General features: G+C 37.1%; 1 protein-coding gene across 2 annotated transcripts in view; it reads right to left on the bottom strand.

Moving 5' to 3' along the window:
• LOC140462939 (phosphatidate phosphatase LPIN2-like) overlaps window positions 1-27,241 on the bottom strand; it is a 91,895-nt gene that overhangs the window by 55,509 nt on the left and 9,145 nt on the right. For both annotated transcript variants that reach the window (XM_072556449.1, XM_072556448.1), the window contains exons 2-3: window positions 1,388-1,588; window positions 172-267 (exon numbers count right to left, since the gene is read on the bottom strand). In XM_072556449.1, the coding sequence (XP_072412550.1) occupies window positions 172-267; window positions 1,388-1,579 (288 nt within the window). In that variant the 5' untranslated portion in view covers window positions 1,580-1,588. The remainder of the gene's footprint in view (window positions 1-171; window positions 268-1,387; window positions 1,589-27,241) is intronic.

Consider the following 27,241-nt stretch of genomic DNA (forward strand, 5'->3'; position numbering starts at 1 on the left):
AAGCCAGCTGCATACGATGAACTTGACCAGAAGCCATGGCTTACACCCACTTTATACCCATCAGTAAAACATTTACAGCATTGGTTTACAGTGAACACATATTGGAAATATGAAAGTCCAAAGTTTAACTGCTGCGTGAGACACCTAATTTATTTCTAAAACACAACATACCTCATCTTTCTCAGTTTCTTCCACAAAAAAAGCCTCCCCATTGTCTCCAAGTTTCATTTGTAGCTCTACGGGTTCACCATTGATTTCAATGTCAACCTGAAATAAATAAAAACATCATACATAACCAGCACTTCATTGTTTCGCTGCTCCAATTGAATGTCAGATCCAGCAAAAAGCTAATCTGTATTCAAAGTCACATGCTTCAAAATCATAACTGTTTTGCATGGTTCCGATTAAAGAATATTTTAGAGTGTAAAGAAGCATTTATGTGTTTCAATATAGGACAGAGCCAATAAAAATAAATTCGTTCAGGACAGTGCTATTAATATTTAATGGTTTACAGTCTCTCATCATACTTGTAACTATTACATTAATAAACAAGCACATAGCTTCAGCCCAAATAGCAATAAGCTTCACCAGCTCATGGTTATTCAATTAAAAATCTCACAAGACTTCAATTTACTTAAGGAGTTGCTCAAGAATATTTCAAAATATGATTTTGATTTCCATTTTCCAGAATGGAGGATTGTTTCTAAATGTAAATCAAGAAGTTGGGTATTCACATGAAAATTACTTGCAACAGAATAATGCCGCAAACTTGTATTATTTCCAACATCATAACTGATTAAGAAAAATAACTTTAATGAAAGCTGTCATTATCTCAAATTTCAATTCTCACATCCTCTAAAATCATAAAATCCATTTTCTATCATTATAAAGCACAAATATTTGATGAAAATTGGTTCACTAAATGCACATAACAATTTTTTAAAAAGAGTTTAAAGCTCTACGAAGTTTCTTAATATTTTCCGTCACACAACCATAAACAAGATTCAACCCTCTACAGATGGATAACGCACAGCGAAATGGAGATTTAGTGAAGAAAGGAACTAAAATGACAGAACTATATCAACTTATGGCTAGTTTCCAGAAATTCTAAGTGTAGAATTTTAGTTTAGAATTCTTCCACCATCTGTGCAAGGTTTCAGAGAGTATATTCCTTACTAAAAATAGTTGAAATACTAAAATGGCAAAATAATGTTTCTATCAGGAATTACTTACATATCTGACTACAACTGGTGTTGTAAACTGATATTTTTTGAAATTGTGGAAATGCAAAACAAGAGAAAAGGTTTGGAACAATTAGTTCAAGAATTGAGACCCATTACATAGATTGTTTATATAGGTTCAATAAGCGCTGATAAAGCGAACTTACCACCTTCTCTTTTGATCGCAATACCCCAAGCTTCCCAAAACGAACGTGAAAGGGTGAACAATTGTATGAGCCATCTGGCTGCCTCACTACGATGACATCGATGCATCCTGTCAAGGTAGCTGGATTCAATCCTTTGTAAAGCTCCTTCACCGTGACAAACACCTGCTCAGCCAACTGCCCAACATAATTCATGGTTTGGGACTGAAATAAAGTTAAAAGAAAATTAGTTACTATATATCAGAAGTCTCTGAATAATAGCACTTCATGGTCAATGAATTAAAATGGCATATTAAAAACAGGTTCCAAACCAGGAATGCTGAATGATTAAATTATAATCTAACTAGAGGGAAAATAAATCTTTTCTGCATGAAAAGTGAATACTAAAATGCCTTTAAATTTTGGAGATATTTGGTGTAATGCTTCATTTTCCTGGACTTTTTAAAACGGATTTGCTAACAACTACAGCCTTAAGGTTTTATGGAAGAGAATACTCTTCTTCAGCAGAACAGGATTTTTCCAGCCTCCAAACAGTATTGAATTAGCTAAAAGACAGACAAATTTGAAATAATAAATTCATAAATATATCAGCACAGAAGGTGGTGACTTAAGCTCATTATGCTTGCTGCATTATTGATTCTGTTTTGCAGGTTTCAGTTTTGATTCTATTTCTTTTGAATTCTTTTATTCTTATTTATTGTGATTGGCTCGGCTTATACAGTCATTTAGACTGGATATTTGCATAACCCTTTGTGTGAAAAAAGTGGATTAAAAGTATAAAGTATATTACTGATTCTGTGGGTCTATGAAAAAAAGTCACTGTCCACCTTCTCAGAATTGAGAATTTTAATTAGATATCCCTTCAGATTTCTGTGCTAGAGTAAATAAAGACTTTCAAAGCCTCTCAATTTTGGCTCTCAACCGGGTATTACAGTCAAAACAACTGTTGCACTTTTGCATATCTTCTGTAGAAATGTGCTAAAAAGTATTCCAACTAACATCTTATATATTCAAAAATTTGCCAGTATTTTAGAATCTACAGCTTTTGTTTATTAATAATATAATTAATTCACTACAGATGAAAACTCTTCATAGCTACCTGCATAAATTACTATTCTTGTAGGTGACTGCATGATAGACATTTTCACTTGGAAAAGGGTAAACAACTGCTCCATTATCATTCTTGCATTATCACAGTAATGTACACTTTGACCACAGAGTTCCTGAGATTTCTTTCAAAGACAAAACTCCCTGTCATTTTTCTATGTACAAACTTGGGCTTCTATTATCGAAAATAAATGCTTTCCGTAGTAATATGATCCATGGCAGGTTTCAATACATATCTTAATGTCTAAAAATGTTCCCAGTTCTCAGTTTCTAGTGCATCAGCTCCCAAAGAAGTAGTGGTTCCATTATTACTGGTTTACCTTAAGTTATGCATGTCAGTTTGCTATCTACTTGATGTAAAAAAGATCTAACCTTGTAAATGCTCCTTTGATAATTTGTTACAAGCAAACACAATAAATCATCAAGACTACCCCATCCTATTAAAAGATATCTTTCACACACAGTGCACAAATGTCAAGCAACATAAACTCCTAGTGATACCCAAAGTGGAAAATAAATTTCAGCCTATTAAGCAATAGCTATCTCAGATTCTTCCTAGAACTCACCAAGAAACATCAAGGAAGCTAGAGGAACACTATAAATGCTTTTAATATTTTTTAACTCACAGTTAAAACAGCCACTGCCCACATTTTCTCTTAAACAGTGCAAGATTGTAGAAACTTTTCAACTTCCAACTACACTTAGCCATCTGTTGTCACTTCACTCTTATAAGCCTTAAAAGTCTTAAAATCAAAGCCTTTATATTCAATAAAGAGCGACTTGTTTCACTTTCAAGTATTCAGATGACTGTTAATTCACATTATCTAATAGCAATGGGTAATTCAAATACAAGTTAGATACACCCTTTAGTCGTTATGATTCATCAGATCATGCTCTGTGATATGACCTGATAACAAGAGCAATTATCCAGTCAAAGAGCTGACTAACTGGTGAAAATCACTGCCTTGGAAACCAAAGCCATAAACATAATGTATTGATTACAAAGGTAACGCTCAGAAAATCTAGTATAGCATTATTTCAGAAGAAAGTGCAATTGTAAAAACTTGTATTCAACTTCTTTTCTAACCTGTGAACATTCCAGCTGGATGCCCCTTTGCCTTGATATCAGGATGATCTATGATAAGTAGACAGAAGACTGAAAGCTTGAGTGACCAAATCTGTATGTGTGTATGGACATGTCGTTAGAATTTTAACTGATAGAGTTGTATGCCAACAGCTTATAGTTGTTTACTTGCAGCATCTATTTATTTGCAATAAATGGTAATTCTTGAGAAGTACAAAAATCTGGTTAATATGTGACTATCAGAGAAGTAAACTGGAGATTTTTGATTCCTTTGATAAACCCAAGTATTGTGATGACTCCAAAAATAGTAGGGCTTGATTTCCACCTCACTACCCAAATGACATGTGACCTTGTACTCAAACAGAAAATAAAACATGGAGGCAATGACTACTTGCCAGGGCACAAGCCAAAGGTTTGACCCAAAAATGTGTTCAGTCTACCTGTGATGATTCTGTCCATATCAAATTATATTTAAATTTCCTGCCAATTTTACTCACTTGAAAAAGTCCAAACATCTAGATGGTACAGGAATAGGAAAGGTTTAGAGAGATCTAGGCCAAATGCTGGAAAATGGGACTAGTTCAGATTGGGATGTCTGGTCGAAGTTGGACCAAAGGGTCTATTTCCATGCTGTATGACTATATGACTCTAAAATTGGCACAAAACCTGTAGAACTGTCCAGTGCAATTTACATACAATGTAAAAGAATTTATGGATTTGTATGATACTCGGCTAGAGGAGGAGAGAATCAGTGTGACAGGATAAAGTGTATCTGAGAGAAAGTACACGAAACCAACAAATAAAAAAAAACGTTTTCACTAAAAGATGGTGGGGAAGCTAGAACTCACTGCCGGTAAGGGTGGAAGAGGCAGAAACACTCAAAACATTCAAGAAATATTTAGATGTGCAGTTGTGATGCTAAGGCGTTCAAAGTTATGGATCAAGTGCTGGAAAATGGGATGAGAATAGTCATGTGGTTGTTTTTGACTGGCACAGATACGATGGGCTGAATGACCGTTTCCTGCACTGTGTACGTCTATGACTCTATGTCTCTAATACTAACAATAAGAGCAGAAGAAACCTGCAGGAGAGCTCCTCAAAATCCAAGTCTGAGTACAAATTGAACATAGAACACGGAGAAAGAAATTCAAAAGTGACATCACTGTCTTGGAGAATGGATTAGTGCATAACAGTTAAGTGCTGACATCTTTGCCTGTCAATTAAATTAACATTTGCTTTCACAGGTATTAAAAACTCACTTGAATAACAGATATCAAGTCCAATGTTTTTAGTGAAATTTATTATTTTAGCATCCAAATCTTTTAAAGGTCAACTTCTTTGAAGCCAATCTCAGAGTTTCATTTGTGTATCAAGTGCTACCAATTGTTTGAACATATGCTCTTAAATTTCAGAGTGACTAGCCATGGAATTTCAGAACTTCCTGGATTATCCTGATAAAAAGAAATACATTCTCTCTTTAATTCCAGGTAAAAAGGAAGAACAATGAGTTCATATGTCTTGTTCTAACTCCTGCCCAACAAATTTATTTTCACATTGAAGAGATTAAGTTTATATGAATTTAAACATGACTGGAAGATTTGTCTATCTTGGCTGGTGTGAATAATCTCCAATTCATCCCACGTCATGCAAATCAGGTCTGAGACAAGGAGCTGAAAAAGATAGGAAGCAAACCCAAGGATGCTAATAATCACTTAAGGAACAGAGCAAAGCATTACGATAACATGAACTTTTGGTTGTTTTAAAAGCTAAATGGGGGTTATTTTCAGTAATTTAGTATATGAATTGCTTTAAAGTAAGCTAAAGTGTTTACATATTGCTTTTAGTTTGTTTAAAGTCTTTAGTTTGTTTAATAGTCATACAAACATAAAACATTCTCTTCAGCCCACAATTTCTATGCTGACCAAACACCAAACTACACGAATCCCATTTACCTGCACTTGGACGCGAATTCTTCTGCTCCTCGGATGCTGCCTGACCTAATGTGCTTTTCCAGCACCACACTCTCGACTTTGCACTTGGTCCATAGCCTACTATATACTACTTGGCTCATAACTAAATCAATTCGGCTCAAATTTATAAAGATAGGAAGCTACTACATTTGTTTTACAGGTCATTTGTTTTCAATAATTTCATTTGGTGAAAAGGAGATGGATGAGTAAACCTGTTATCCAAATAAAAATCTCATTTTTTTGAAACATTCATTATGCTAATTAGGAATAGAGCCATTGCTGGCAAAGCCAGAATTTACTGCCCCATCCCCAGTTGCCCAGAGGACAGCTGAAAGTCAAACATTGGGTTTGGAGTCACATATGCCAGGCCAGGTCAGGCAAGGATGGCAAATAGCGTTTCCTAAAGGACATTAGTGAACTAGATGAGTTGTCCAATGACCATAGAGTCATAGAGATGTACAGCATGGAAACAGACCCTTCGGTCCAAGCAGTCCATGCCAACCAGATATCCCAACCCAATCTAGTCCCACCTGCCAGCACCTGGCCCATATCCCTCCAAACCCTTCCTATTCATCAGATTGGCTGCGGATTTTATGGAATACAAATTCTACCATCTGTCATGGGAGGAATCAAATATGAGTCCCAGAACATTACCTGGAACTTTGGATTAATTGTCTAGATATAAACTAGGCCATTGCCTCCCCCTCCATGACATGAATATAACCTGGGAAAAGTACAGAATGTAAGGTATTTTGAGGTTCAAAAGTTTTTGATCAAAATATGTCCAATCCAACCAGGAAGAAAGTAATGACGGATCCAGTTTGGGAAGTGAAGAAGCACCAGTATTATAGTAGGAGATTATATATAATTCACAATTAATTCACAATATAATTCAGTTTTGAGTGATTCAGGGAGAGAAGCTACCATGAGTACCAGTGGGTAAAGGTTCTTCAAAGCTTCACAGTCATGTTAGAAACCTGGCTGTACTGTGCTCAAATGAAGGAATTGATACTTACATGCACTCATTTACTCAGATCCAAAAATCCTTAATCTTTTAAACCATTATTTGCTTTGCACTGTTCTATTAAAGTGAATATTTTTATTTGAATGTGAAACAGCAACTGATTTACTGCTGTCAGATATTAGTCATATAGGTAAATGAAATAGGAGCAGATGAACCATTCAGCCAGCTAGCCTGCTCCATCATTCAATAAGATCGGTTTGTGCTTTGAATTTCATAATCACATAAACACTGATGACCCTGAATCCATTGTTGAGCAAAGATTAATATCTCTCTCTCTTGAAAATATTCGATGACCCCGCCTCTACCGCCTTCTGAGACTAAGTTCCAAAGTCGCACAATCCTTAAAGAGAAAACAAAACTCCTCATCCTTTTCCTGAAAGGGAAATCAGCATATTTTAAAACAGTGCTTCCCAATTCTGCATTCATTCACAAAAATACCCTTTCCACCTCTACCTTGTCAAAACCATTCAGGGTCTTATATGCTTCAATTAAATCACCTCTCAAGGCCAACCTGTCCTCCCTTTCTCCAAAAATCAAGACACTCATTCTGGGCACCAAGCTAGACCTCTAAACCACCGCCAGCATTTATATTCTACTTGTACACAGTGTTCAAGATTTGTTCTAACCAATATCCTCTATAACTCAAGCATAACTTCCATATTTTTATGTTCATTTCTTCTCAGAAGTAAAGACAGCATCCCACTTGTTTTCTTACTAGGTGCTATACTTGCAACAATAACTTTCTGTGATACATGCACGAGAACACCTCGATCCCGCGTACCTCATATTTCCATAGTTGTTCTCCATTTAAGTATTACTCTGCTTTTTCATTCCTCCTGCCTAAATATACTACTACACATTTTTCCACATTATACTCAAATATGTTTCTGCCTCTCTGATGCATCACAGCCTCTAATTCTGCCTCCAGTTAAAACTTTGAGACAAAGATGCTCAAACTTCAAGTTCATGCTGCAGATATGTTTGCTCTGAATCACAACAATCCCAAAAGCTGTAGCCTTGACACATGATCTGTCCTACCATCCTTAATAAGTTTTAGTTGATAATTTCATTACTTTATTCACTAATTTGAGGAATGTGTATTCACTTCATCACCAATTTTTATACCACAGTAAACTTAATGGAATAATCTTTACCCACTTACTAGACACCAAATAGCTAGCTCCTTTTTCTGAAGTAGAGCAAAAATCTATTCACACAGGGTGAGAAAGGTAGGAAAACAAAAGGAAAAAAAACAATTCCTCTCCCACCCTTGTCTCTTCACTGAACTCTCCACTCACTAAATATCAGGTTCACACTCAACTTCCCTGACTGCATTTGATTTTCTCAGTCAGCAAACAATGATGCATTCCTCTCAATGTACAATGGTCAAATCAACAACTCCCAGAAGTCCAAAAAGTCCTCGAAATTCTGCTGAACAATCATCGACGTGAAACATTAATTGTTTAATTTACACATGCTACCAAACTGTCTCACTAATACCAGCATATTCTATTTTTATTCCTGTGAGACAGCCTAACTGCAGTGCTTCAAACGGACTGAGACTCTTAAATACATAGATTAACATTTTCCACTTATTTTTTAAAAGCATACTTGATCAGTTTTCTACCTTTCCTTTTATCAAGGTGACCCCTCACAAAGTAACCAATTCCATCAAATTAATATGCATGACTTCCCAGATGAAATTCAATGCTATTTACCGCACATTCTTACAGGCAAGTTGCTTTTCCATAGGGCAAAAGTATACAAATCAAAAGTGGCAGTCACAAAAACCAAGGTAGTTCCCTTTAATATGCTAGTGGCTGTAAGCCTGAATTTATTCCATGTATTTTGAGCTGGATAATGAATTGAATAAAAAATAGGAAAGAACCAAAAAGGACAAGATGATAAAATTTAGTACCATTTTCTATTTAAAATAATTAGATCAGATTGCCAAAGATTTGGTTTATTTGAGAGGGAATGACTAGCTTGCTTGATTACAGGGCAGTATTATGCATTTCATTCAAAAGGAAGCCACTCAGTCCAACAATCCAAGACAGCAAATGAAATGCCAATTTCATTCAGTAAAAACCATGGACAGAATCGTATTTTCTTTTTACGGAAAAGGAGGGCATGGATTTGGAAGTCTACAATCCAAGGAAGGATTTGGATAGAAAGGAAAGCTTGGACAAGACAAAATGTTTTTCAAAAAGGTCAGGTCATGGAGAAGGTTGATAAAGGTCACGGGTGTGGTATCAAATTTTCAGAGCAATGCGTCTTTGTCAGGTGAACTTTGGGGCAGTGCTCCAAAAGCTTGTGATTTCAAATAAGCCTGTTGGACTATAACCTGGTATTACATGATTTTTGATCTTGTCCACCCCAGTCCAACACCGGCACCTCCGCATCAAGGTTGATAAAGAGAGATTTGAAGGGTGAAGAGATAGAACAAGAATAGAGAGAAAGAATAACAATATCAACTAACATTGCAACCAGGAAGGGAAGTTAGATGGTCAACAGTTCAGTGTGAATAGAGTCAAAGTATCTGGAAGATAGACTCATTAATAAGATGAACTCACACAGGGCTTGAGGAAAAAATATTGGTCAGAACTTGGAGAACAATGCATGTTCAAGGATAGAACATGGTGAAACTTTACAGCAGGTTTGCCCAATGATCAGGTGGAAGGACAGGAATGTCTGGAAACTATTCACATATGTTGCTGGAGTTAAGGGTAGATTAGCTGACAGGGAGGCTTAAGATGACAGTTTGCAAAAGAAAAAAGTTGTTGTAGGGTATCTTTGTATTGCAGCGTGATTCTTCAGTCAATTCCTACATCCTACTTTGCTAGATGATCTTAGCTGCTGTAGCAATGAGGAAACACTTGACTTGCGTGTCCGACATTACAGAAAGAAAAACTAGAATAGGTTCCTGGCCCCTCTCTGTTACGTATTCCTGCTGGAACTACATGTATGCAAAGTGAGGATGGGGTCAAACTCAAATTCATAGCATCATGAATCCCCACAGTGCAGAAAGAAGCCTTTTGGCTCATTGAGTCTGCATTGACCCTCTGAAGTGTTCTCCATGGATGATGCTAGCCGTGGTCAAATTTTTTTGCGCTTACCACCACATAACTAATACAGATTGGGGTGAGATCACAAAGGATGACAGTGGTGCTTTCAGCAAAGGAATCAGGAAAGGAAAGTTTCTATTCAGGTTAAACTTAAAAAAAAAATAAACAGGTTGGATCGTTCACTACCACCTCTGCCTTTTTACACTTTAGCCATGTACAAAAATACACTTCTCCAGAAATAAAACTTAAAGGAGCACTTTAAAAAAATTAAGAGAATATCAAATGACCCTGCTAAATTCTAGCATTTTAATCTGATAGAATTAGATGAAGACTCTTATAGACTACATTACAAAGTAGAAAACACAAATGTTGGTCAAAGTAAATGAATTCAGTTCCTTGCAAGATATCCAAAATCATGACTTACCCAAATTGAAGGTGACAATGTCACAAGAGAGCCATTTTTTACCACTGAAGAAAATTGATGCCGAGCAAACTGATTAACAGATTTGAGATTTCTTTCAACAAACATTATTTTTAGTTCTTGACCACAACTGGAAACTCAGCATCCTCTGACAAAAGGAGAGGTCGCACTACTTCAGCACCATGCACTCTTTCCACACCAACATAATGAACTCCAGAACAACTTCCATCCACTTATTCAATGCAGCACATAGGATTTGAGGTCCTCCATACATTGAAAAGCAATTTTTCATGACTGACAGCACATTGGAAACACACCCTGCACCACCCACTACGTCCATGCAGACAGCATACATGCAAATCAGGATTAATGTACTTTAATTTTCAAAATGAACAGATTTGCAACATTTCATGGTTGGACAGTAACTGTATTGTTGTCTGATTTCCTCACAGAAAATCATTTTACAGCCAAATGTAACAATTAAATCTCAGTACAATATTGCTTTATTTTCCAAGCACAGTTAGTGATACAGTCCATCCCAATGTTTACAGTGCAGCATAAAATAACAATTAAAATGTATGACTGGCATCATTCACATACAAACCTGTAAAAGAGTTCATCAATTGTCCACTCAATTCTTTTCCATTTGTTCCAAAAATAGCTTTGAATGCAAATGTATTAGCATGCACTTTTCAGACTTTGGTGATAATAAAGGCTTTAACATGAGTTATTTTACAGTTATTTGTACACAGTACTGGCATATTAGAACTGGTGCCATTATTAACAAAGTTTGGCTTCCCCACACAGTTCATTCTCAAGGGTTTTACAAATGTAAGTTTAATAGCAAACCATAGTGTACTGTGTTTATTGTTACTCCAGTAATTTAAAGATTTTGTAATAGAACAATTACAGTTTTAATCAAATGCTGCTCTTTACCTTAATAGCCTAGATCTCGACCCCAATAAAGGGATGGAGGAGGGGATTTGATGAAAACACAGTTGTAAGAGTATGAGGGCAAACCAGAAAAAATTGGGAATAAAGTAGAATCAAGGGGAGGGGTAAGAATAGGAACAATGATATCTGGTCGGCATGGACGGGTTGGACCGAAAGGTCTGTTGCGGTGCTGTACATCTCTATGACTCTAATACAACTATAAACTAGAAGTATGAATTTATTTTTAAAAGGTGAGGATAAAATTAATAAGAATAAATAATAAATTGAATTGCATATACATCAACGTGCATGGCATCTTAAACAAGAGAACTAGAAGACATAATTGGAACCGAGGTGCCAGATGTGACAACTGAATCGTGGCTTGGTTCTGTACCACTGATTCAATGCAATTCAATGAATGTGCATTCTCAGAATCAGGAATGAGATACTGAGGACTTCCAATAAAGTGTACACTCGGTGGCTTTTTCTTTCAATACAGTCATTATTTTAACTTTAAAAAATAGAACATAGAACATTACAGCAAAGTACAGGCCCTTCAGCTCTCGATGTTGCACCGACTTGTGAAACCAATCTGAAGCCCATCTGACCAACACTATTCCATTTTTGTCCATGTACCTATCCAATGACCATTTAAATACCCTTAAAGTTAGCGAGTCTACTACTGTTGCAGGCAGTGTGTTCCACGCCCTTACTAGAGTAAAGAAATTACCTCTGACATCTGTCCTATGTCTGTCACCCCTCAATTTAAAGCTATGCCCCCTCATACTAGCCATCACCATCCAAAGAAAAAGGCTCTCACTGTCCACCCTATCCAACCCTCTGATTATCTTATGTGTCTCAATTAAGTCACACCTCAACCTTCTTCTCTCCAATGAAAACAGCCTCAAATCCCTCAACCTATCCTTGTAAGACCTTCCCTGCAGACCAGGCAACATCCTAGTAAATCTTCTCTGAACCCTTTCCAATGCTTCCACATCCATCCTATAATGTGGTGAACAGAACTGTACGCAATACCCCATGTCCGGAGTTTTGTACAGCTGCAGCATGCCCTCATAATTCCAAAACTCAATCCCTCTACTAATAAAAGCTAACACACCGTGTGCCTTCTTAACAATCCTATAAACCTGGGTGGCAACTTTCAGGGATCTATGTACATGGACACCAAGATCACTCTGCTCATCTACACTACCAAGAATCTTACCATTAGCCCAGTAATTTGCATTCCTGTGTTGCTCCTTCCCAGGTGAATCACCTCACACTTTTCCACATTAAATACTATGTGCCACCTCTCAGCCCAGCTCTGCAGCTTATCTATGCCCCTCTGTAACCTACAACATCTTTCTGCACTATCCACAACTCCACCGACCTTAATGTCACCTGCAAATTTACTAACCCATCCTCCTATGCCCTCATCCAGGCAGTTTATAAAAATGACAAACAGCAGTGGACCCAAAACAGTAATTGAACTCCAGGATGAATATTTCCCATCAACCACTAGCCTCTGACTTCTTTCAGGTAGCCAATTTCTGATCCAAACCACTAAGTCACCCTCAATCCCATGCCTCTGTATTTTGTGCAATACCCTACTGTGGGGAATCTCATCAAATGCCTTACTGAAATTCATATACACCACATCAACTTGCTTTACCATCGTCCACCTGTTTGGTCACCTTCTCAAAGAACTCTAAGGTTTGTGAGGCACAACCTACCCTTCATAATACCAAGTTGACTATCCATGATCAACTTATTCCTTTCCAGATTATTGTAATTCCTATCTCTTATAACCTCTTCCAACACTTTATCCACAACCGAAGTGAAGCTCACTGGACTATAATTACCAGGGTTGTCTCTACTCCCCTCCTTGAACATGGGAACAACATTTGCTACCCTCCAGTCTTCTGGCATTATTCCTGTAAACAATGACCACATAAAAATTGGGGCAGCACAGTGGCTCAGTGGTTAGCACTGCAGCCTCACAGCACCAGGGTCCCGGGTTCGATTCCAGCCTCGAGCGACTGTCTGTGTGGAGTTTGCACATTCTCCCAGTGTCTGCGTGGGTTTCCTCCGGGTGCTCTGGTTTCCTCCCACAGTTCAAAGATGTGCAGGTTAAGTGAATTGGCCATGCTAAATTGCCCATAGTGTTAGTACATTAGTCGGAGGGAAATGGGAAATGGGTCTGGGTGGGTTACTCTTCGGAGGGGCGACATGGACTTGTTTCCACACTGTAGGGAATCTAATCTAATCTAAAATTTTTTTAAATGTCAAAGGCTCAGCAATCTCATTCCTGGCTTCCCAGAGAAACCTAGGATAAATCCCATTAGGCCCAGGGGACTTATCTATTTTTACACTTTCCAGAAATGCTAACACCTTCTCCTTGTGAACCTCAATCCCATCTTGGTAGTAGCCTGTATCTCAGTATTCTCCTCAACAACATTGTGTTTTTCTAGTGAGAATACTGACGAAAAATATTCATTTGGCGCTTCCCCATCTCCTCTGACTCCATGCACAACTTCCCACTACTATCCTTGATTGACCCTAATCTTACTCTAGTCATTCTTTTATTCCTGATATGCCTATAGAAAACCTTAAGGTTTTCCATGATTCTATCTGCCAACGACTTTTCATGTTCCCTCTTGGCTCTTCTTAACTCTTTCTTTAGATCTTTCCTGGCTAACCTGTAACTCTCAAATGCCCGAACTGAACCTCCACATCTCATCCTAACATAAGCCTCTTCTTCCTCTTCACAAGAGATTCAACTTCCTTAGTAAATTATGGCTCCCACACTCAACAGCTTCCTCCCTGCCTGACAGGTACATACTTATCAAGGACCCACAGTAGCTGTTCTTCGAATAAGCTCCACATTTCAATTGTGTCCATCCCCTGCAGTTTCCGTCCTCATCCTATACATCCTAATTTTTGCCTAATCGCATCGTACTTGTCTTTTCCGCAGATATAACACTTGCCCTGCAGTATATATCTCTCTTTGCATCGCTAAACATAACCGAATTGTAGTCACTATCACTAAAGTGCTCACCGACTTCCAAATCTAACACCCAGTACCAAATCTAACGTAGCCTCACTCCTTGTTGGCCTGTCTCCATACTGTGTCTGGGAACCCTCCTGCATACATTGGACAAAAACTGAAACATCTGAAGTACTCAAGCTATAGTATTCCCAGTCAATATTTGAAAAGTTAAAGGGACCCATAGCAACTACCCTGTCTCTCTTGCTCTTATTGAGAATCATCTTTGCTATCCTTTCCTCTACATCTCTGGAACTATTCAGAGGCTGACAGAAAACTCCCAACAGGGTGACCTCTCCTTTCCACCTCAATCCATACTACCTCAGTAGATGAGTCCTCAAACATCCTTTCTGCAACCATAATACCGTCTTTGACGAATAATGCTAGACACACCCGACCTTTACCATCTTCTCTGTTCTTACTTGACAGCACTTCAAAATATGTTGCTCCAGCCTGATGATAAGATCAACCACTAATTTATTTACACTTTTACTTCTAGTATTTCTTTTTCTAATGTCTGGGGTTTCAAAGTTTGGTTGTTTTATTCCTCTTTGCAATAAAAAAATCACTCCTAAACGTATTTCCTTTTTTAAGTACTTTGGGTTTGAGTTAGAAGATATTGCAGAATAACTTGTAGTCAAACTAATATGGTGAAATACAAAGACCAAATGTGCTATACATCTTTATTCATCCGTAACTACCTTACTATTTCAGTACCCTGCAATTCATATAAGGCTCAGATTCTGAAGAATAAAGAGCTGCTAGTGTATTTAAGGAGGTCATAAAATGTGAGTTGAGCAAAAATTGTATTCGGTTAAGAAATCAGTGTTTTTGGGTTTTAAAAGTCAGTGGGCTTCCAAGGTGAGAAGTGAACAGCACCTAGTATCATTATTCTTGAGAAGTTGTTGTAAATCACAGGTAAAAGTCAAGCCTGTAGTTGAGAAAATATAAATATATTCATACACAGATGATATACAGTTTGGCAGGCAATACTGCAACAGTAACTACATTTCAAAGTATTTTGTTTGTTATCAAATGCTTTGAGAAGAATCACGGTTGTGAAAAACTCTATAGTGTATAAAATGTCTCTTTACAGACAAAAAGAGTCATGTCAAAACCCATACTATTTGTACACATTTTTCAATTTAGATTGAAATCTTAAGTGGTTTTATTCTTTTCCCATTAGATGGTGCTGTTCTGCACTTTAACACTAATAAGCTTGACACCATTGTAAGGAAAACTTGATAACTGAAAAGCATGGGAGAGTGCCATCTGCAGGGCCAGTCATATTTAATTTTTTGGAGGGAGGGGAGCAGAACACTTTCTAATCAATTACTAATGTAGGAGAGCCATAAAAATGCACACTTTCCATTTCACCAGATAAAAAGCTAACAATACCTACTTTTCGGAAGGACATATATGAATCCTTTTTATTTAGCAAGGGTTAAAGGGTTATGGGGAGTGAGTGAGAAAGAGAAGGTGAAGTCAGAATTGTATTAAATTTTGGAGTAGGCTCAAGGTGCTGAATTGCCTACTTCAAGTTCTTCTGACCCATGTGTGACACTTTACTGATTCTTTCTCAAAACCTGCAACTGATCATTCTTCCCTCAGGTGCCACTGGAAGACTTCAAATCGCAAACAAGACTGAATTTTACAATACAACTAAGGTTTTGCTTCAGACTAGTGCTGTAAAGGTGAAAACTAATTGGTTAGTTATTTCAAAAGATTCAGCACAGGTATGATGAGTTGAATAATCCCGTCTTGTATTGTAAGATTGCATGATACTGAAGTGTTAATGTAAATCTGGTACCAGGACACGGAGTTGCCAGTACTTTCTCATTTTGAGATTTTTAGACTCTTAACATTTGCAGTTGGTTCTTTATATTAAGTTGAAATTCCCACAACACCAGGTTATAGTCCAACAGGTTTGTTTGAAAGTACAAGTTTTGTCAGGTACCTGTGGGGCAGGATCATTGGACACAGAATTTATAGTAAAAGATCAAAGTGTCATACAACTGATGCAATGTATTGAACAAACTTAGATTGCTATTAAGTCTTTAATCACTTAGAAGGGGGTTGCAAGTTTCAATTCATTAATATGTTAATCCCAGAACTTCTTTCAGCCACATTCCAGAGATAATTTGAGATTTTATTATTTAAAAAGTGGCATCTCAGCCCACACAATGCATTAAAGATGTGAGGTTAGAGTCTGTGTCACATCCTTCAGTCAGACACGCGCTCTTTATATTATTTCAAGGATTCAAACCTTTCTCCTTTTCCATGAGATTTCCTTCTTTCAGTAAATTCAATCAATACCCCTCCAAATGCAATGGAACCTCCTACCACTAAACTATTACTGGGAACTAAAGTTCTCTGGCATGTTTCCAACAACTTTAAATTTAATCAATGTTTATAGACTGAAAAATTCAATGACTTCTGAAATAGATTCATCAGACAAACATACAATCACTGACCTTAACACATGTTGAAGCACAGATACAACACTGAAATATGATCAATCACCCAATGGATGATGCATGCAAGAACCTTTAAATAAGACTCTATTTTTCACAACTGAACTGTCCAGGCCATTTTGGTCCCAACATTTTATAAAACTTATGAATAAAGGATCAATCCAGTGACCACCCTCACCAAATATAAATTTGATGTCAGAGGATGAGTCTGCTAATTTTGCAACTTTATTTATAAATGGAGCTAGCAGAAGACCAAATAATTATAGGACAGTCAGTCTAACCTTGATAGTAAAGAAAGTATTGGTATCAACTCTAAGGAACACAATAAACTAACACTTATAAAAGCACAGCTTAAAGGCAGTTAGCATTGATTTGTGAAAGATTGTGCTAGACTAACTTGATTGAATTTTCCAAAAAGGTAACTAGGGGGACTGATAATGTAGCAGAATTACATTAGTTTTGGCAAGACTTTTAACAACATTGCATGTGGCAAACTGCTTTCAAACGAGGCTTGAGAGAATATAGCAAGATAGATACAAAGTTGGCTCAATGGTTATCTCCATAATATACTACAAATATACTATAATGGATAACAGGTGACTGGGGTTTTGGGACTGGAAAATTGTAATGAATCCTACTGACTGCAATCAATATGAACCCCCTGCAAAGTACATTACGGAGATAGCCTAGACCCCAACTTTTATATATTTTTAAAAAGGCAAGTGTAAGGTATTATGTTCCAGACATGATTCAATTGGTCCACCACAAAGTTTAATCAAAACACACTTCATTCTTATAACACAGTTAAAATACAACAAAAAAAAAGAACTGGCATAACCTTACTTTATTGAAATACTAAGACTTCACTCTAATAGCAGAGAACTAAAGCTTTCAAGTCCAGCAACCAGTAAAACCCGCCAACTAACTGAAAGCAAAACCAAACTTCTTTTGGGTCTGTGAGAGCCTAACCCTGCCAGTTTAAGATTCTTTTGTTTCACTTGAAGAAACACTCAGGGAGAACTCAAAGCTGCTTCCCAACTACCACCCGAATGAGATATTTCTGCACCACTGTGACAACACCCCTCTCCAAAACAAACAGAACAGAACACATCTCTTAAAGGTACAGTACTGTCACGGTAGGTCCTCTGATTTTCTGCAACTTATATCAATAATATGAACTCAAATATAAAAAGCATGATCAAGAACTTGGAGGCAACACAAAAACTGCCACATAGTTGGTAGTGAGCAGGAAACAGTAGATTGCAGGAAGGTATCAATGGAGCGGTCACATGAGCAGACAATTGGCAATGGAAATCAACCTGGAAAAGTGTGAAGGGATGCATCTGGGGAGGTCAAAAAAGCCAAAGCAACAGACTACAAATGAGAGGATACAAAGAGTTGTGGAAGAAGTGCATGCCCACAGATCCTTGAAGATAGCAGGTTAAATTGATAAAGTGGGCATATGGCACACATTATTTTGTTAGCCAAGGCACACAAAAAAGAGCAGGGAGTTTATATTGATGCTATGGGAAAGAATATTTAGGCCAAAAATGAATACAGCATACAGTTCTGACCATTTCATTTCAAAAATGAAGTAATTGTACTAGAAACAGTACAGGAGAGATTTACAAGGATGTTGGCTGGACTGGAATTTGTAAGTATGAAAAAAATATTAGATAGATTGGTTCTCTTGGAAGACTGGAGACTAAAGAAGATTTGATTGAGGTGTACGAGGCTGTGAGAAGATTTGATAGATTTAATGTGAATGACTCATTTCCCTGAGGGATGATGTCACTGAATGCAGTTGTAAAATGAATTGTAGAGGAGCAGAGATGAGGAAACATTTTTCATCCAGACAGTGGCAGGGGGCCTGGAACTCACTCCCTGAAAGTTTTAAGGCAGAAACCCCCAACTCATTCAACCTGCATATTCCCCTGAAGTTCCACAACTTCCAGAGTTATGGACCAAACTGGAAAATGGAATTAGGCTGGGTGGTTCATATTTTTGGTAGAGTAGCCTCTTTTTGCAACAAACTCTTTTCTGTATTTTCTATATAAACTAACAATGTGAAAAGTAGAAACATGCAAAGATTGAGAAGAGGGCTGCAGTGTGGCAGTAAATGAAATGCTCCTCAGGAAACAAAACCATAATGGGTCGAATGATCTATGCAGTTACAATTCATAATTTTTTCCCCAAAGTTATGTAAAATATCACTTGATTGAGTACTACTGCAGCATACCGTTTTAACCTACTCGCAAAATAAAACGTTACGAAGCAGTGGACTTTCAGGCTATTCTCTCTTAGAAGTCATCTGCCAAGGAATGCAGTTTTGCATAAACATGAAAACATGCATCTACAGAACACAGTCTTATCAGACAGAAAGTGATGAAATGTTCAGCTGCCAAAAGTAACTTAGGTGTATAAGCAAGCTGTCTCATGAAGACTCAGCATTACACAAATGTTGTGATACTTTTGACCCTAAGTATGCACAAAGTAATGATGCTATGAGCAGCAATACAGTACAGAGAAATCATGACACTACTTCACAGCATCACTAACAAAACAAGCAGCTACTGCTGGATCAGGCCAATTACCCATCCCAGGAATAATAATACAAAAAGTCAGGAAAACATAGCAAATAATAGATTATTTTCCCTGTTGCTTAATTTTATGCAGAAACTACACAATAGTGGATAGTGGCCAAAATAAGTTTCTGAAGTTCTATGATAACAGATCTTTTAAAGTTTCACCTCCAAAGCAATTGTTTAATATGCATTGTCTTGTCCAAATTGACATTAGTAATACATTCTCCTTGTATATTATCATCCATGCACTAAGAGGACAGAAGTGATTCTCAGATTCTCTCTAAAAATGCCTAATTTAGCTTTTTATAAAACAATAATATATTCTCAATTATTGGCAGATATTCCTTTGCAACTCATTTTGAGAATTATCCAGCTGGTCCACATTCTCTACATCAGATGGAGTGACAGACCTGCTGGTGAATCTGTCATGTCTGTCACTGTAGCACACTTCTTCCTGGGAAATTAGGTTAGGTTGCAGATGGGTGGTAACGTATAACTACTGTCTATCATTTTTTAAAAAAGCAGTTCTGCTGAAACAGCAGGAGTGCTATACCACAGTAAGCTTGTCAAACATTATGGAATGATTCACAAGAATAGGTATTCCATACCAGATCAGTGCCAAATGATTATAGGAAAATACTGTTTTTTTTTAAAATGCAAATCAGTTATGCTGCATGTTACGCAGCACAGGTTCTGAAGGTTTTTAAATTACTGCATCCTATGCGACAGGGCACTGCATATATTGTTGCAGCCACAATGTGTTTTAGAGAAAATACTGTAGCCAAAGTTTAAAATATTCAAAATGGTCAGGATAAGTATAAACTTAAAATAAAAGCCCCAGCTTAAAAAAAATTATGCATCAGTGCCAATTAACACATGGCAATATCATCTGGGAAAACAGAATGGTGGCACAATCTAGGTTTCACTGGCTTCTTTAATTCAGAAAGAAATCCAAGGTCTGTTTATACTTGTATTGGAAGTGAGGGTGGAGCAGGTGGAGAAAGGTATTTGGGCAGATGGTTATTCTTGGAAAAAGAGCCTACGGTTCCCACCCATCAGTAGTGATCATTATGACCATGACAACTGATATTGGGCTCTGTCAGTAGTTTTTGTTCCTGACTTAAGGTAGCAAAGATGAGGGCTTTAAAGGGGCAACTGTCGAGGGTAATAAATAATGATTGATTCACAGGAAATAAGGAGTTTGAAAATGGAGGCAACAAAGTCGTTCATCAGATAGAGGAGATTTTTTTAAATTCTCCAATAGGGGAATGGTGAGGAAGTAGAATTAAGGACACATGATGGTAAGCTTCAATGATGATAAAGGGGCAGAGTAGGAGACAAAGCTAGTGGAGCTTGAAGTAGACCACAATCAGAGCGAAGGGAGAAGGGTAGGACCCTAACAGAGAAGTCAGAACCTGATGTGAATTCTAAAAAGGTGTAAAAGAGAGAGTTGGGCAAAACACTTGAAGAAAGGGGAGGTGCCATAGATAATCCGGCGAAAGTGATTATGACACTGCAGTAATTAAGGCAGGATAACTCATGCAGAAATTCATGCACCTACAAAGATAATAAATATCAACATCACTATGTGCAAGGATGTAAAGGTGCTGCTGGACAACATGAAGAGGCAGTGATCCTGTGGTAGGGCAGAGAACAACAGAATTGAAATAAAGTGGCATTGTGACATGGTTAGTAAATTTAACTCTATGGGAAAGATTGTCACAAGGAAAGAATATAGGCTGACAACAATGATGAATGGCATGGAGGAACATGCGAGGCAAGTTTACAACGAAAATGGAGTTCAAAACGGGCAAAAAAAAGGGAGAAGACAAGATGCACATACTAACAGCTACAAAAGGAATTTTAAATTTGGCAGTTCACAATGGTCTTGAGAAAGCCTTTAAAGGAGAGAATTAAAAAGTATATCTAAGTGTGCCTAATAAAAAGGCAAAGATCACATGACACCAAGTTATAGTTAAGAAGGAGTGAGGGCTCCGAAAGCTTGCAGTTTCAAATAAACCTGTTGGACTATAACCCGGTGTCATGTGATTTTTGACTTTGTCCACCCCAGTCCAACACCAGCACGTAGGGGGGTTAAGTTGGGCATATAATTTGCCATAATTTTTTCCAAGATGAATGTATCTCAAGAACTATTTGGTTTTGTCAAAGAGGACTCCATAAGATCTAAAGAATCACTGGCACAGTTACCAAACAAGGTAAACCATTAATTATTACACATTGATTATTAGTGAAGCAAAAAAATCCTCAAAGCTCTCATTCTGAAATAAAGGCCTTTATTTTAAGTGGGTTGGAGAACAAAATTTTGGCAGAAGTTTCTGAAGAACATACAGGGCTTTTGTGAAAACACTGTTTGCAGTTTTGGTCTCCAAACTGTGACGCAAAGTGTCTGAATTATATCTCTAATAGGATTTATTTTAGAGTTTGGATTTTTAAGGAGTGGTATGTGGGTTTTCATTGTATGTATGAGACTGTTTAATGATTAACATGTCAATATTTAGGGAGCCATGACTTTTTAAAACAGTATAAGTGTAGTCCCTTGGGTAATAATTGGTAATTGTTTGCAATGGTAGAGCTCTATGAGGGACAGAGTAAACACTGAAAAGCATTAGCCTGCTTTCTGTCTAAGCGTCACAATTTTAGTTTTATTTCAGTTGACAGAGGTTCTAGTGGAAGGTAAAAGTATGAAAGTTTCTCTTGAAGACATCTGTTCAACTCAGTCTTGAATATATTCAATGACCATTGCTCTCTGCAGAAGAGAATCCAAAGACCCATTTAAATAAGAAAATTATCCTGAACTCTGCTTTAAACAGGAGACCCTTTATTGTAAAATGGCCTTCCTAGTTCTAGGTTCCTCCGTGAGGGAAAACATCCCTCCAACATCTACCATGTCATGCCCCCCACCCAGAATCCTATATGTTTCAATGACATCACCTCTCATTCTTGTAAACTCCAACAAGTATAGGCCCAACCTGCTCAGGTTTGGCTCATAAGACAACCTGTTTATACTAGGAATGAGCTAGTAAATGTTCTATGAACTGCTTCCAATGCAATCATATTCTTCCTCAAGGAAGGAAAACAGTCCACAGTATTCCAGTTGCAGTCTCACTAATACCCTGTACAGATGTAGCAAAACTTCCCTATATCTATAACTGCTTTGCCCTTGCAATCAAGGCCAATATTCTATTTGTCTTCATAATTATGTACAGTAATTGCATATAGTATCTTTATGATTCATGTTCAAGGACACCCAGTTCTCTGTACTTCTCTGCAGTGTCTCTTTATTTCAAATAATATTTAAATGATTCTATTTTTTTCTGCCAAAGTGCATCCAATTTCCTGCCCACTCATAACATTTTTATACTGCTTTGCAGACTTCTATTTAATGCTTCTTACAACTCACTTTCCCATCTTTGTATCATCAGTAAACTTGGCTGAAATTAGTCCCTTCATTCAAATCACTAACATAGATTGTAAATTATTGCAATCCGCTACTCATACTGGTGTATCATTCCTAACACGAGGAACTCTTGTCATGTAAAAGGTTACTGTACAAGATAAGTTATTGGATACTTTTCAGAAATTCAAATGCTGTTTTGAATTGTTGTAGGTTCTCATTTATCTGCCCCACTTGTTACATCCTTAACAGAACACTAATAAATTTGTCAAACAGGATTTCTCTTTCACAAAACTATAGTAACTCTGGTTGAATGTATTTTGATTTTCTAAACATCCATCTACAACCTCTTTAATAACTAATTTTAGAATTTTCCAATGACAGGTAGTGACTTGGAGGTGCCAGTGTTGGACTGGGTGGACAAAGTTAAAAACCACATAACGCCAGGTTATAGTCCAACAGGTTTATTTGGAAACACTAACCACCTGAGGAAGAAGCAGCATTTTGAAAGCTAGTGTTGCCAATGACAGGTGTTCATCTAAATGGCTTATAATTCCCTGTTTTCTTGAAGAGTGGTGCGACATTTATCATTTCTCAATCTGTTGAAACCTTTGCAGAATCTAGGGAATATTGGAAGATCACAACAAACATATCAACTATCTCCATAGCCACTTCCTTTAAAACACTCAGATGCAGGATATCAGGTCCATTTCACATGTTGTTTTCAGTCCCATTAATTTTTCTTTAGTTATTATGATTGTTCTTTTTCTTCTCTCACTTTCCTCCTGCTTTTCTAGTATTCTTGTTTTTTTTTCCTGATTTCGACTACAAAGATATACAAAATATTTGTTCAAAATGTCTGCCATCTCACTGTTTCCCATTATAACGGCCCGAGTCTGACCGTCTAATGGACCAGTGCTCACTTTTACATTGCTTTTCCATTTTTATCTACTTGTTGAATATTTTAGTCTATTTTCATTTTTATTTCTCATTTTCTCTCATACTTCAATTGTCTCTTTAGTTTTTAATCCTTTGCTAGTTTCTAGGAATTTTCTAGTCTGCTGGCCGGCCATGAATCTTTGCAGAATTTTACTTCTTTCTTTTAATTCAATACCATCTCGACTTCTTTAGGTAACCACAGATGATACACCTTTCTCTTAGCAACTTATTTCTCAATTGAGTACATTTTTGTTGAGTGTGATGAAATGTCTATTTCAGTGTCTACCACTACTTCCCTACCATTTTACCTTTTAACCTATTCTCCCATTCTTTGTTTAACTCAGTCTTCCTGTCCTTGTAATTGTCATTCGGTTTAAAATACTTGTTTCAAACCAAAATTTATTCAAACTGAATGTAAATTCTATCAGCAGAAATTGCTGGAAAAACTTAAGAGGTCTGGTGGCATCTGTGGAGAGAAACCAGAATCAACGTTTCAGGTCCAGTGACACTTCTTCAGAACTGATGTCCAGACTTCCAGCATCCACAATTCTTAGTTTTCCTAGTGTAAATTCTATCATGTTGTGCTCACTTAGTGGATGCTTTACTATAAAGGTTAATAATCAATCCATTTTCATTCCACATGGTCTGAAATATTAAAGCAGACAGCTCCTGGATGGTTCCACAGCATGTTGTTTCAAGAAACTGTTCCAAAGAAATTCAATGAACCCATCGACTTGGTCACCTTTGCAAATTTGATTGATTTCATCTACATAAAGATTAAAATTTTCCATGGTTAGCAGTAGGCCTTTCAGCCCTTCGAGCCTGTCCCATCATTCAACTTGATGATGGTTGATCATGTGTCCTGTTCCTGCTTTCTCCCCATACCTTTGAATCTTACAAGCCATTATTTCTCCATTTATACTTTGTCCTCCAACATAGTTATCAAGGGGCTGATAAACCAATCCCCCAAGAAACTTCTTTCCTTTTGCATCTCTTACCTTTACATGAAATAATTCTATATTTTGATCCTCTGAAGCATGATAATTTCTTTCCAGTGTACAGAGTTAATCCTTTGGTAACACAGCCATCCACTGGCCTTTCATTTCTTCTGCAGTTTAAAATGCCTTGAACATTCAAGTCATAGCCATGGTCACTTTACAAGGATCAGAGTTCTTTTTTCAAAATATTGGGTTCAAACAGCCATGTGATTTAAGCTAAATGTCTAAGCAATTCACCTGAAATAATTGTTAAAACATTTACTATCAGCCTTTGCAAGAAATCATGCGACTTATGCAAACTATCTAAGCAAATCACCTGGTGAGATAGAGTCATAGAATCATACAGCACAGAAACAGATCCTTCAGTCCAATCAGTCCATGCTGAACATAATCTCAATCTAAACTAGTCCCACCTTCCTCTCCTGGCCTATATCCCTCCAAACCCTTCCTATTCATGTATCCAAATGACTTGGAAATGTTGGAATTATTCAAGTTCATTCCACATGTGAACCACCCTCTGCATAAGAAATTTCCCTCTTCTTATGACGTTTTTAAAATCCGTCTCCTCTCATCTTAAAAAACGTGCTTCCTAGTCTTGAAATTCCTCACGTTAGGGAAAAGACAACACCATCAACTCTATACATTTCATCATTTTAAAAACACTTGTCAGGTCACCTCTCAATCTCCTACACTCTAGTGAAAAAAGTCCCGGCCTATCTGGCCTTTCTTTATAACTCATATCTTCCATATCTGGCAACATCCTGGTAAACCTCTTCAGAACTCTCTCCAGTTTAATAAGACCTTTCCTATAACTGGACATAGAATTTCAGAAGAGGTTTCAGCAATGATAATTTAGTTACTCAGCCTTTCCAAGAAATCATGTGATTTATGCTAAATGTGTAAGCAAATCACCTGGTGAGATAATTGCTAAAATGTTTGCTAATTTATAACTTGTGGACCAGAGAGAGGCAGATGAAGCAGGGCCACATCCAGGTCTAGTTCAGAAAAAAAAATCTATTCTGGCAGTCACAGGGCATTAGAGTTGGAAAGAAATCTTAAGCGTTTTTAGCAGTCTGAAAGTAATCAAAGTCAAAGAGTTAACAACCATCTGTGCATCTCAGAAAAGACAGAATCACATTTCGTAAATGTACAGAAAGTGACCAAAAGGAAACACTTGCGACCTTATCAGTTGAATAAGAAATTAGACACCGAAGACACCAACATTTCACTGCCATTTGAATGTCTGTAAAAGGATATTGCAGGGTAAAGGGCTGAGTCTTTTTTCTGTTTACAAAAACTTTTCAACTTGCCTTATATACATTTTCTCCATTTCTTTTTGAAATAAACACATCCTCTTTTTAAAAGCATGACAACAGTGTCTGGTGAATATGTTGGTGACTGACCACTAAGATGACCAAATTATAGGAACAAAATTTATACCCTATCAAATTAGTTTTCATTCTGGAATCTGTCTTGTCCAGATGGGATCATAAAGGTTATTGAGAAAATGGATAAGAACGATTAGCAATTTAATATGTTATGGGGCAGAAGTCAATGCAAGTTCATGAACAGAAAATGGGATTTTGTGCAAAATTATACAGGGTAGTGTGGTTTGGGCATTCAAACAATGGAATCATGGAGTAACAAATTGGATAATAGTCATAATAGCAAGGGACAGCAACACTGTCAATGTGGAAATAGTTAGTTAGGATTTGGAATTCAAAACTCAGTCCAAGGGCAAACAATGACAAGTATTCAGACAATCAGCTGGGAAAGGGACTGAAATCAATGTTTGAAAATAGATTACAAGGGTCAGCCAACAGACTTGTTGAAGCTAATTCATGCTTGGTTAATCTGATTAAATTATTTGACACATTAACACAACAGAATAATAAAGGTAGTGCAACAAATGTTGTATATGTACAAACTTTCAAAAGCATTTCAGACATGCTTGTAAAGTAGAACCACTTCAGATTAACAGAACGTGGAAATAAATTTGGCTTAGTTACTTTCAGCTTTATTCCCACAGCATGACCTCTGAATAATAATTCCAAAACTGTGAACAAAATAAATTAAAAAGATGTGTACTCTGGAGAAAGGTGGGAGTGCCAAAGGCTAACCAAAGTTTTGTTCACCCAATTGTGCAGCACCCAAAAGTTTGCCCTGACATTTCTGCATTCAATTTACCAACCAACCTATGACTCAAACTATCACCTTTCATTACTCCAAATAATGTGCCTCTGCTTCAACAACCTCAAAATTCATTTTAATAAGATCAATAAGCCACTGCTTAGACTGCAAACATTTGTACATTTCTGTACAATACTTAAGCATTAAAGGGGTTAAAGATCTGTATTCTGGTCAGGGTAGGGTAGACAATTGAGTGGCTGTTAAATCTGGGAGCAGGTGCACAATAAGAAAGTTAGGCAACCTGATTAACTTAATCAGCACTTTCCACTTCTAGACTAAGGAAAACCCAGTTAGCATAGTCATCAGCAAATTCCTCTCCAAATTGCACTTCAATCAGATGCAATTCTTTGTCACTGAGTCACTTATTTGAAATTCCCTATATATCACCATTGGGACATCATCATCAGATGGACTTCTGCAATTCAAAGAGAAGGCCAAAGTCAGGGCAACAACATTGTGGAAATAAATAAATAAAACATTGGTAAATACACCCAGATCCCAAAATCAAAATAAAACGTCACAAACTAGATAACCAGGACCATGGAATGCTACTGGACACCATGATTCCAAGGACCCAATAAATTCACTTTCTCCATGGGTCACTAGTTG

This window comes from Chiloscyllium punctatum, chromosome 37, assembly GCF_047496795.1.
Source record: "Chiloscyllium punctatum isolate Juve2018m chromosome 37, sChiPun1.3, whole genome shotgun sequence".
Lineage (NCBI taxonomy): Eukaryota > Metazoa > Chordata > Chondrichthyes > Orectolobiformes > Hemiscylliidae > Chiloscyllium > Chiloscyllium punctatum.